The 13,423-nt window shown below is 43.9% G+C and overlaps 1 protein-coding gene across 1 annotated transcript in view; it reads right to left on the bottom strand.

Moving 5' to 3' along the window:
- PKD1 (polycystin 1, transient receptor potential channel interacting) overlaps window positions 1-13,423 on the bottom strand; it is a 191,341-nt gene that overhangs the window by 85,524 nt on the left and 92,394 nt on the right. Inside the window, exons 6-8 of the mRNA XM_040356488.1 lie at window positions 7,761-7,975; window positions 5,201-5,313; window positions 1,296-1,422 (exon numbers count right to left, since the gene is read on the bottom strand). Coding sequence (XP_040212422.1) covers window positions 1,296-1,422; window positions 5,201-5,313; window positions 7,761-7,975 — 455 coding nt within the window. The remainder of the gene's footprint in view (window positions 1-1,295; window positions 1,423-5,200; window positions 5,314-7,760; window positions 7,976-13,423) is intronic.

Below are 13,423 nucleotides of genomic sequence, written 5' to 3' on the forward strand. Positions count from 1 at the left end.
GGAATCGGCGTAAAAGCTCATTGACATAATCTACGCCGGCCGCAATGGAAGCGCCACCTAGCGGCCATCCGAAAAATTGCAAGCTAAGATAGAACGGCGCAAGCCGGCCTATCTTAGCTTTGTTTAAGCGTATCTCTGTTTGAGCATACGCTTAACCACTTAACCCCCGGACCATATTGCTGCCCAAAGACCAGAAGACTTTTTGCGATTCGGGACTGCGCCGCTTTAACTGACAATTGCGCGGTCGTGCGACGTGGCTCCCAAACAAAATTTGCGTCCTTTTTTTCCCACAAATAGAGCTTTCTTTTGGTGGTATTTGATCACCTCTGCGGTTTTTATTTTTTGCGCTATAAACAAAAATAGAGCGACAATTTTGAAAAAAATGAATATTTTTTACTTTTTGCTATAATAAATATCCCCCAAAAATATATAAAAAAACTTTTTTTTTCCTCAGTTTAGGCCGATACGTATTCGTCTACATTTAGCGTTTATTGATTGGTTTGCGCAAAAGTTATAGCGTTTACAAAATAGGGGGTATTTTTATGGCATTTTTATTAATATATTTTTTTACTAGTAATGGCGGCGATCAGCGATTTTTTTTTTCGGTACTGCGACATTATGGCGGACACTTCGGACACTTTTGACACATTTTTAGGACCATTGGCATTTTTATAGCGATCCGTGCTATAAAAATGCATTGGATTACTATAAAAATGCCACTGGCAGTGAAGGGGTTAACACTAGGGGGCGGGGAAGGGGTTAAGTATGTCCCTGTGTGTTCTTACTGTGGGGGGGGGGGGGGGGGCCGTACTAGGGGAAACACTGATCATCTGTTCATACATTGTATGAACAGAAGATCAGCGTTTCCCCCGCTGACAGGACCGAGAGCTGTGTGTTTACACACGCAGCTCCCGGTCCCCGCTCTGTAACGAGCGATCGCGTGTGCCCGGCGGCGATCGCGCCCGCCGGGCACACGCACGGGAGTCGGGGGCGAGCGGGGGCGCGCGCGCGCCTCCGGCGGTGCGCACGCGCCCCCTAGTGGCGGCTCAAAGAGCCGCCGTATAGCTACGGGCTCTCGCCCAGGAGAGCCGACCTGCCGCCGTATAATGACGGTGCGCGGTCGGCTAGTGGTTAAACATACGGCGGCGTAGATTCAGAGTTCAGTAGATAAGCCGGCCTAACTCTTTCTGAATCTACCTAATAGTCATGCCATTCTTGTCCATACATTTTTACACACACCGTTTCGCACGTTTCATCTGTCTTGTAGAAAATGTACAAATTAACTGGATTCTTACCTTGTTCTGTGCTCTGTGTATACACCTGGAACCTCAGCTGCACAGGGTCTTGTACTTCCTCGGTTATAAATTCCAGAGCCGATATGTACACTTCCCGGGAAAAGTGCAAACCAGGGAAAACCAAAACCTAGGAGAAAACACAAATATAGCTGGAGTTGTGCGTACTTATTATTTGGATCAATTGTGAACCATCATTCTTCTCTCCTGCCAGGAGGAAACACAGAGCTTTTACTTTCTCCATATAGGTCATGTGACCGGTCAGTGTTCTGCCTCAACTAGGACACAGCCAACACAAGAAGGTGTTAGTCATTGGAAGAGGAAGGACTCCTCATAGGCCGTGAAATGTTACCGTTTTCTGGTGGCGAATAAATGTCCTGTCTTGAATGTCTACTATGGTGTGTGTGGTGGTGATACCCTATGGCTTGGACTGTATGCTTAATGCACCATATGTAACTTTACCATGCCGATGTTTTGGCCTACGGCTGTAAAGAGTATGCTGGATTACTGTATAGTTAATTGGAGGAACGCAGGGCCTTCCGTCAGCTGGAGGGTGGCACAAGAACTAACAATTACCCACATTTCTATGCTATGTAGCCCAGCTGTACAAGAAACTTTAAAGTGGTACACATATGAATGAAGTGTCTTACAAGCCTTGCACATGTAAAGAAGTGTTGACCGCACTCCAGTCCTCAAATAAATTAAAGCTTTATTGGGTACAATCTAGATAGGATGTAGAACACGAGCCCAAGACACGTGATGACAATACAAATGTTAACGCGTTTCACACATATTGCTCTTAGTCATAACAGTACATCTGTACATATAGCGCAACTCCCTTTTTTTATCGATTCTTGTATATGTTGTATAACATTTTTGAGTTTGCTGCTGGTTTATCACGTTTTTTTGGTATGCGCATTATCTTTACTATTTTCATAACAGTACATCTGTGTAGCAAAAATGTCAGCAAATGTCACTTAAAGGTCAGCAATCTCAACTGACTTAACCACTTAAGACCCGGACCTTTAGGCAGCTAAAGGACCTGGCCAGTTTTTGCGATTCGGCACTGCGTCGCTTTAACTGACAATTGCGCTGTCGTGCGACGTGGCTCCCAAACAAAATTGGCGTCCTTTTTATCCCACAAATAGAGCTTTCTTTTGGCGGCATTTGATCACCTCTGCGGTTTTTATTTTTTGCGCTATAAACAAAAATAGAGCGACAATTTTGAAAAAAATTCAATATTTTTTACTTTTTGCTATAATAAATATCCCCCAAAAATATATAAAAAAACTTTTTTTTTCCTCAGTTTAGGCCGATACGTATTCTTCTACTTATTTTTGGTTAAAAAAAAATGGTATTAAGCGTTTATTGATTGGTTTGCGCAAAATTTATAGTGTTTACAAAATAGGGGATAGTTTTATTGCATTTTTATTAATATTTCTTTTTTCATGACCGCGACATTATGGCGGACACATCGGACAATTTTGATCCATTTTTGGGACAATTGTCATTTTCACAGCAAAAAATGCTATAAAAATGCATTGTTTACTGTGAAAATGACAATTGCGGTTTGGGAGTTAACCACAAGGGGGCGATGAAGGGGTTAAGTGTGACCTCATATGTGTTTCTAACTGTAGGGGGGCAGGGCTGGACGTGTGACGTCATTGATCGTGCTTCCCTATATCAGGGAACACACCATCAATGACAGCGCCACAGTGAAGAACAGGGAAGCTGTGTTTACACACAGCTCTCCTCGTTCTTCAGCCCCGGGGACCGATCGCAGGACTCCAGCGGCGATCGGGTCCCGTGGCCGCGGTCACGGAGCTTGGGACCGGGTCGCGCCCGCGACCCACGGCTGAGCACTTAAAGAGGACGTACAGGTACGTGCTTGTGCCCAGCCGTGCCATTCTGCCGACGTATATGTGCAGGAGGTGGTCCTTAAGTGGTTAAAGAGGAAGTAAACCATCTCTTAAAAAAAAAAAAACCTGCAAGACAAAAGGCATAATGAGCTAGAATGCATAGCTTACAAGCTCATTATGAATTACTTACCCGAGAACGATGCCCCCGCAGCGGTCCTCGGACACCTCCTCTGTCGCCACCATGATACCCGGAGTGACTTTCGGGTATTGCTGCTCCGGCGCTGTGACTGGGCGGAGCAGCGATGACGTCACTCCCGCGCATGCATGATGCCGTTAGAAGCGACACGCTCAGTGCGCCTGCGCGCCGTTGTCTACTGTAGACATCAGTGCCGTCTTTCTTGGAAACATCTCCTTAACCGTGTAGGTTAAGGAGATATTTCTTGGACCTACAGGTAAGCCTTAATCTAGGCTTACCTGTAGGTCAAAGTGGTCTGTAAAGCCCCTTTCACACTGAGGAGTATTTCAGGGGTTTTAGCGCTAAAAATAGCGCATAAATAACACCTGAAATATTCCTGCCCCAGCATTCTCAATGTGAAAGACCAATGCGCTGGCGGGAGAAAAAAAATCTCCTGCAAGCAGCATCTTAGGAGCGGTGAGAGGAGCGGTATGTATACCGCTCCTTCCCATTGAATACAATGAGACACCGCGGTTATACCGCCGGCAATGCGCCCCTGCAGAGGCGCATTGCCGGCGGTATAAACCCTTTTTCGGCCACTAGCGGGGATTAATACCGCACCGCTAGCGGCCGAATACTGCAGCAATTCCGACAGTATAGCGGCACTATACCGCCACCGCACATACTGCCCCAGTGTGAAAGGGGCCTAAGGGTTTACAACCACTTTAAAGTCTTGTTTTTTTTTTTTGTTTAAAAATAACAAACTTGTCATACTTACCTGCTCTGTGCAGTAGTTTTGCTGCCTGGGTCCCCAAGACTGGCACTACCCTAAAAGTGTAGCGAAAGCCAGTGGGGACTCTTTTCGTGCCGCCCTTGGCCTGGGCCTTGACGGCCTAGGCCAAGATAAAGAGTTGGCATGGAGGTCTCAACTGTAACCCCTGACATCAGCAAGGCAAACAATATTCAGTGGGGTAGATTCAGAGAGAATTTACGCCGGCGTATCTATAGATACGCCGCGTAAATTCAAATCTGCGCCGGTGTATCTTCTTTCTGTATTCAGAAAGCAAGATACGCCGACATTAACCTAAGATACGACTGGCATAAGTCTCTTACGCCGTCGTATCTTAGGGTGCATTCTCACGCTGGCCATTAGGTGGCGCTCCCGTCGTTTTCGGCGTAGAGTATGCAAATTACCTAGTTACGCCGATTCACAAACGTACGTGCGCCCGGCGGTAGTTTTTTACGTCGTTTGCGTTAAGGCTTTTTCGGCGTAACGTTGCTCCTGCTATTAGGAGGCGCAGCCAATGTTAAGTGTGGACGTCGTTCCCGCTTCGAAATTCGATTTTTTTTTACGTCGTTTGCGTAAGTCGTTCGCGAATAGGGCTGGACGTAATTTACGTTCACGTCGAAACCAATACGTCGTTGCGGCGTACTTGAGAGCAATGCACTCTGGGATATGTACACGGACGGCGCATGCGCCGTTCGTAAAACACATCAATCACGTCAGGTCATCACACATTAGCATTAAACATGCCCCCCCCTTCCACATTTGAATTACGCGGGCTTACGCCGGCCCCATTTACGCTACGCCGCCGCAACTTACGGAGCAAGTGCTTTGTGAATACAGCACTTGCTCCTGTAAGTTACGGCGGCGTAGCGTAAATACGGTACGCTGCGCCGCCGTATCATTGCGCGCCCCTACCTGAATCTACCCCCAGTATATGTAGTGCTATGGAAGACTGCCAGAGACTGTGAAAATGTGATTGGAAACTGAAGACATAATGCAAAAGACGGTAGTAAGAGAAAAGGGAAATGCATCAACCTTTGCTAGGCACACCTGTACCTGTAAACAAGCTCACCTATCTTACACTTACCTCCACCTCCCCAGAAGACAGAGCACTCTCCACTCTTGTTAGATTTTGTAGAGGCCAATTCCTGTCAAACGCCAAAGATCCCACCGCAAAGTATTCTGCGTTCAGAGAAACAGCTGGGAATTGAAAAATGAAAAGGGCAGCATTACTCTTCAGCACACACATGACGTCTTGCCCAACAATCCCACACAAGAATACCACCAACTGCAGAAGACCGCTCTCCATTTTCTGAGCTTTTTTCTAGTATTTTTTACAATTAAATGATAAAGCAAATTGAGAAAAAGGAGTAAAAAAACAGACAAAATAAAAAGTGTTCTTTAACCACTTTAACCCCCGGACCATATTGCTGGTCAAAGACCAGAGCACTTTTTGATTTGGCACTGCGTCGCTTTAACTGACAATTGCGTGGTCGTGCGACGTGGCTCACAAACAAAATTGGCGTCCTTTTTTCCCCATGAATAGAGCTTTCTTTTAGTGGTATTTGATCACCTCTGAGGTTTTTAGTTTTTGCGCTATAAACAAAAATAGAGCGACAATTTTGAAAAAAAAAAAATATTTTTTACTTTTTGCTATAATAAATATCCCCCAAAAATATATAAAAAAACATTTTTTTTCCTCAGTTTAGGCCGATGCGTATTCTTCTACATATTTTTCATAAAAAAAAAAAAATCGCAATAAGCGTTTATTGATTGGTTTGGGCAAAAGTTATAGCGTTTACAAAATAAGGGTTATTTTTTTGTCATTTTTATTAATATTTTTTTTTACTAGTAATGGCGGCGTTCAGCGATTTTTTTTTCGGTACTGCGACATTATGGCGGACACTTTTGACACATTTTTGGGACCATTGGCATTTTTATAGCGATCAGTGGCCTACGCGAGAGCCGACGTATAGCTACGGGCTCTCGCGCAGGGGAGCCGACCTGCCGCCGTAAAATGACGGTGGCTGGTCGGCAAGTAGTTAAAGGGGTTGTAAAGGTAAAAAATGTTTTCCCCAAATAGCTTCCTTTACCTTAGTGCAGTCCTCCTTCACTTACCTCATCCTTCCATTTTGCTTTTAAATATCCTTATTTCTTCTGAGAAATCCTCACTTCCTGTTCTTCTGTCTGTAACTCCACACAGTAATGCGAGGCTTTCTCCCTGGTGTGGAGTGTCGTGCTCGCACCCTCCCTTGGGCTACAGGAGAGTCAGGACGCCCACTAACACACAGCTCCTTTCTCCATCTGCAACGTAGAGAGCATCCTGACTCTCCTGCTCGCCCCCTCCCCCCTTAAAGGAGGGGGCGAACACGATACTCCACACCAGGGAGAAAGCCTTGCATTACGGTGTGTAGTTACAGACAGAAGAACAGGAAGTGAGGATTTCTCAGAAGAAATAAGGACATTTAAAAGCACAATGGAAGGATGAGGTAAGTGAAGGAGGACTGCACTAAGGTAAAGGAAGCTATGTTTGGGGAAAAACATTTTTACCTTTAAAACCCATTTAATCTACTCTATCTAGTAATCCTACAACGCTTCTTGCAGTAGGGTAATAAAGTTGACTTACTACACTATGGGGAAGATTTACTAAAACTGGAGAGTGCAAAATCTGGTGCAGCTCTGCATAGAAACCGACCCTTTTCCGGGCGTCGGGCACCTGAATTACAGCGGCGGAGGTGGTTTTTGGAAACACCCGATTAGAGCCATAGGCTCTAATAGGCGCCCAAAAAGGTGAACAGCGGGCACCATGCTGGGCGCTCGCTGTTCACTCAGCGTTGTGTTAGCAAAGCAAAGGAATTTGCTTTGCTAACACTGAACAGCCTCACAACCAATCAGGTGCTTGGGTCTGTCACCCGATTGGCTGAAAGGTCAGGCGCTGTGATTGGACGCCTGATAGAGAGGACGGAAGAAGTCATTGAGGAGCGTGCAGGACACCGCCGCTGACCCGCTGCGAGACAGGTAAGTGCCGGGCGATGCACACTGGCAGCATTTGATGGGGCACAGTAGCGGCAATTGATGGGCACAGTGGCAGCAATTGATAGGCACACTGGCAGCAATTGATGGGCAAAGTGTCAGCAATTGATGGGCACACTGGCAGTAATTGATGGGTACAGTAGTTGTGTTGGATGGCACAGTGGCTGCGCTTGATGGGCACAGTGGCTGCGCTTGATGGGCACAGTGGCTGCGCTTGATGGGCACAGTGGCTGCGCTTGATGGGCACAGTGGCTGCGCTTGATGGGCACAGTGGCTGCGCTTGATGGGCACAGTGGCTGCGCTTGATGGGCACACTGGCAGCATTTTATGGAGCACCATAGCGGCAATTGATGGGCACACTGGCAGCAATGGATGGGCAGTGTCAGCAATTGATGCGCGCAGTGTCAGCAAATGATGGGTACATTAGTTGCGTTTGATGGGCACAGTGGCTGGGTTTGATGGGCACAGTGGCTGCGTTTGATGGGCAAAGTGGCTCGCTGAGTGTTTACTAAGAGATGACTTTTTTTGTTCTTGGGTTTAGATACATTTTAACAACAACAGTGTACATTCAGAACCATTTAAAAAAAAAATGATCATTAGTTCATAGTGCATACCCTGGGGCTTGTATTCACAGATGTAGTTGTGTGTGGCACTGCACAGGTCGGTATTGCACACTCCATTGGGCCCCATCTTTACACAACGATCTGCCTGGGACGGCTCCGGCTGGCCAGGGAGCCAATTCTGGCAGCTCTCCAAATCAAAGCGTTTCCCCGCGGGGAGGGATTCAGAGCTCCGGCTGTCATTGAATCCGATCCACACCTCCAAACCACTGAAAAGATGACAGGGGAAAGACGGGATTAGTTTTACAAGGATGGGAATGACACAAGTGTCAATGACCTCAGCACTGGAGTTTGCTGCTTTTAAAATTCAATATCTAACCAGTCAGACTGACTTCCAAGTCCTTTATTTCATTATATAAACTCACTTTCCTGTTAAATATACGTGTAAAATCGGAAACTCCAGTGGGTGTAACAAGATGTCTGCTTTACCCCTTCTCAGAATATCCTTATTTTGGAGGAGTGCGGGGTGTAGCAAGATGGCGGCGACGGAACGTCACTTCCATTAACAATTCTGACGGGTTGCCAAATCTGACGAAACACCGGGTTCGAGATTTTGTCACAACACCGGCATCCAAACAATGACTCATCCCTGCCGTCACCGGGGGATCCCCGCTGAAAAGAGAATGTAAGCAAAAGAGCTGGCCCTGAATAAAAAAACACAAAAAATTGAGTGGGGGTCCCCGCTGAAAAGAGAATGTAAGCAAAAGAGCTGGCCCTGAATAAAAAAACACAAAAAATTGAGTGGGGGTCCCCTTTAAAATCCATACCAGACCCAAAGGGTCAGTAGGGAGGAGTCATTAGTTGTAAGGACCCCAGCAGATTCTCGCTTGCAACTGGTTAGGAAGCAAGCGGGTGCCAGCTCCTTAAAAAAAGTAAAAAAAAAAAAGCTATAATAAAACATGCAAAAACACTCTAAAAGGGCACAAAAAAACATGCAAGAAAAACACCCAAAAAAAAAACGCTCAAAAGCGTGATGCTCAGATTTGAATGCAGGAGTAAAAATAGAAAATAAAAAATAAATCTGCGCTATCGAAGTGGTTAAGCAGCCGCATACAATCCAGTGAAAAAAAGGAAAGCAATACAAACAGAAAACAAAAAATGCAGCGCTGGGAGGATGAGAGAAGAATAAACAGTAATGTCTATATAAAACACTTATATGTATAAACATAAGATGTATAAGTCCATAAATTGGTGGAAATAATCTTAAACTGAAAAGAGTCGATCAGTATATATGAAACACTTTAGACGTATATTCCAGTTCCATAAAAAGACAAGTCCACAAAAATGAACGTAAAAAATAAATAAAAAGAAGATGATCAGTCAAATAATAGTGACACAACACCCGCGGTGATCCAAAATATACTGTGATAAGAGTGATGTCGCCCGCCACCGATAGCAATGGAGGCTTACCGGATGTGATGGACCCAAATGAGCTTATGCCCAGAGGATCAGTAAAGCTTGTAACTCAATTGAGTATGGAAATGGACCGAACCACACCAAACGATCAATCAGCAGACAACGGTGAAATCCTCACTTAATGACAGGTGAACAGGATGACTCCAGTTGAAAGATGACTCATAGAAGTGGAAATATTTGCACGGAGTATGAGGAGGAAAATAAAAGGCACATAGTGTAACTCCGCAAAAAAGGGGAAATTTAATAGTGGTTAAAAACACTTACAATTATGTAGGCATTAAATGACATCAATGTAGGGTAGTGCATGGCAGCAGTAGAGTCCCGACGCGTTTCGCTACAACTGGCATCGTCTGGGGTAAGACTCTACTGTTGCTACCATGCTTTAAATAAGAGATATGACCTGTTTAGGAACACTCCCCTGGGGGATCACCCAATGAGAGTGCACTTCCGGGTCATCATCTAACACACTGTCTCACACAACGCTGCATGTATAGAATATCTAATGTGTGAAATGTATAATAGTTAAAATTGAAATAGGGCCAGTAAAAATGATAAAAATAAAACAGACCTGGTGTATATAAAAGAACTATATGATGGCGCCTAGTACACGAATTGGGTAAAGAGCCCATGTCATAATCTCATGTGCGCCTAAGGTCAGTGACTAGGACCAATAGGAAGGGTCTACGTCACTGCACGGCGCCATAGTATGAATGGCCGGCCAATGGGCGATGTTTGAATCCCGGTCACATGACTGTGTGTGGAGGACGTATGAACAGCTCGTTAACGGGTGCGTCATTGGTCACATGGATGCGGCGTGACGTCGCGTAGTGACGGTGATAATGGGCGTGTTCACGATGATGTAGGGCAATCATTGGTCGTTAGTCACATGGATGCGGCGCAACGTCGCATAGTGACGATAATAATAGGCGTGTTCAAGAATTATAGGATAATCAACACGTGCGTGCGTATATACGCATACACGTGTTACGTTCCAGAGTGGTTAAACGTGGAACGCTGCGTTCCACTATGCGTTCCGGAGGTTCAAAAAGCAATAAACAATATAGACGCCATACGGCGGTAGATGTTTATAACAGAAAGCCCGGACAAAGGTCGCTGGAATCAGATTTTTAGCTTCCACTCTATGGAAATATTAAATTTAAAATATTAAAATATATATAAGAGCATATCTGCTGCATTATAATACTAACGCCAAAAAGGGAACAACAGATCTTTTTAAAGAAATGTTATATATCAAAATCCCTAAATGTTGGACATTACACTTCCAATGTGGATGCATGGAATATAAATTGTGACAAAAATGGGTAGAAATTAAAAAAGAGAAAAAAACTTTTCGTTCAATTATTATTTTCTAGAAGGGCTAATGTTTATGCATATAAAATATAATGTGTGCAATATTGTGTCCAGAAAGTGACTCTGCAGTGGACGAACCCCCAAAAAGGTTGGTACAATATGAATATAATACACTCCATTATATGTATTTACATAAGAGAGAAATATAAAGAAACACAATTAAAAAACAATTAAAAATAATTAAAAATACATGTGCAAAGAGAGAAAAGAAATAGATCAAATATCACAGACCCACGTTATATGGACAACAAATAAACCCAAGTGTGCTGTGAACGGCACCAATTAGGTTTAATTTATGAAAAAACTTTGAATAATGAGTTAAGACATTATCAAAAATGTTTAAGATTTATTAATAAAAGAATTGATGTCCCACTCTACATTCAGGCCTGATGGTATGTGAGTGCATAGCTCATAAATCCAGAATGTCTCGAGTTGGGACACCCCGCGAGTTTTTGGACTACCTCTCCAAGGGGACACAAATTGGTCAATAATAAGGAATTGTGTGCCAATGGGGTTCTGGGCATGGTGTTTTTTATAATGCCTTGGTACAGTGTGATTAATATCGCCAGCTAGAATAAGGGCTATATGCTCAGCAACTCTAACAGAGAATTTCCGAATAGTGCGACCAACGTATTGCTGGCCGCACGGACAAGTGATAAGGTATACCACGTACTTGGTCGAACAGGTACAAAAATGTTTTATGGGGTAAGTCTTCCCGGTCACTGTAGAACGAAATTCAAGATTTTTACTTCTACTGGAGATGTTATATTTGCATACTGTACACTTTTTACAGGGATGATATCCAACTAGCTGGAAAAAGAAAGATGGGCGTGTTGGAGGGTTAATGATATTCGGGGCTATCTTGGTCTGAAGTGTTGGTGCCCCCCTGAATATCACCTTGGCCCGTTCAGGTAAAACCGTTGCAAGAATTCGATCATTTCTTAATATATTCCAATGCTTAGACACTATGGCCTTGATCAATTTGTGTTGTTTGGAAAAAGACGTCAGCAAGGCCCATTTATAACTCTCGTCTTGTTCCCTTTTGGCTTTAACCTCCAGAAGAGAACTTCTATCAACCTCAAAAGAGGTTTTAAGAGCGAGTTCAATATTGGCAGGATCGTAACCCTTATCAATAAATCTATGCTTGAGAATGTTAGCTTGCACGGAAAAGGTGTCCAAATCCGTGCAGTTCCTTCTCAGCCTAAGGAACTGACTTCGAGGTATCGAATTCAGCCATGACGGATGGTGGCAGCTGTCGATAGGGATAAAGCTGTTCCGGTCAGTTTTTTTAAAAAATGTTTTGAATTGGAACCGGTTGTCCACAATGCTAATCTCTAGATCCAAAAATTGAATTGTATCTGTACTAGCTGTGTGGGTAAGGGATATCCCCCTATCATTAGTGTTCAGATAGTTTATAAAAGTCTCAAGTGTTTCGAGACTACCATCCCATAGGAGGAGGATGTCGTCTATGTACCTTGCCCAAAAAACCAATGAAGGGGTGTCATAGGCATAGACGACATCCTCCTCCCACTTGGCCATGAACAAATTAGCAAGGCTTGGGGCGTATTTAGCCCCCATAGCGACACCTCTCTGTTGTAAATAAAATTGATCATTGAACCAAAAATAACTATGTTTTGTGGCAAATTTTAACAATTCCATTATATAGTCAGTCTGGAATGAGGCCAATGTAAGATCCTTTTTTAGATAATAATGTACGGCTTCGAAACCTATATCATGTGGGATACAGGTGTAAAGGGATGCCACATCGGCAGTTGCCATAATAAAATTACCCTTTACCTCAACATTATCCAATTTATTTATGGTTGCCCTCGTATCTCTAAGATAAGATGGAGTGCGTTGTACCAAGGGTTGTAAATAATTATCAATGTATCGACCAATTCTAGAAGTTATTGAGTCGATCCCACTCAATATGGGTCGACCAGGTGGGTTTACAGGGTCTTTATGAACCTTTGGCAAATAATATATCGTCGGTATCCTAGGGACCGTGGGAACTAAATATTTCTTCTCTTTCAAGTTTAAAATCTCTCTTTCAAAGCCACTATTGACTAGTGTTTGTAGCTCTGTTTTGAACCTGGATGTGGGATTAGAGGCCAATTTAAGATAAGTATTAGGCTCATCAAGCAATCGTAACATCTCAGTTTCATAGTCAGGTTTGTCAAGGATGACTATACCGCCTCCTTTGTCCGCAGGGCGGATAATGATGTCCTTATTCTGACATAAGGATTTCAAACCATTACTCGATACCGGATGATGAGAATTACGTCTCTCAGGTATCTCTGCTAGATCTTTCAAAACCAGATCTCTAAAAATATTGACTGCGGCCGCAGCAGGAACGGATGGGTTAAACAACGAAGGGTTCTTAAGCCCTGAATGTACAGTCCCAGAGGTGGCCGCTCTAGGTTCGTTTCTAATGGGATTAGTAATTAAGTACCGTTGTATATTAATCTTACGGATGTATTTTTGGACGTCAATAAACGTTCCAAATTTATCAAGACGTTTCGGAGGGGCAAACTTGAGGCCTTTATCCAAAACGGATAGTTCATCCTGCGTAAAGATTTTTGTACTTAAATTAAAAACTCCTTCTCCTTTTATGTGCGTCTTCGTTTTCCTCTTCTGAACTCTCTTCCCCCCTCGTTTGGTGTGGTTCGGTCCATTTCCATACTCAATTGAGTTACAAGCTTTACTGATCCTCTGGGCATAAGCTCATTTGGGTCCATCACATCCGGTAAGCCTCCATTGCTATCGGTGGCGGGCGACATCACTCTTATCACAGTATATTTTGGATCACCGCGGGTGTTGTGTCACTATTATTTGACTGATCATCTTCTTTTTATTTATTTTTTACGTTC

Source organism: Rana temporaria, chromosome 6, assembly GCF_905171775.1.
Source record: "Rana temporaria chromosome 6, aRanTem1.1, whole genome shotgun sequence".
NCBI classification, from domain to species: Eukaryota; Metazoa; Chordata; class Amphibia; order Anura; family Ranidae; genus Rana; species Rana temporaria.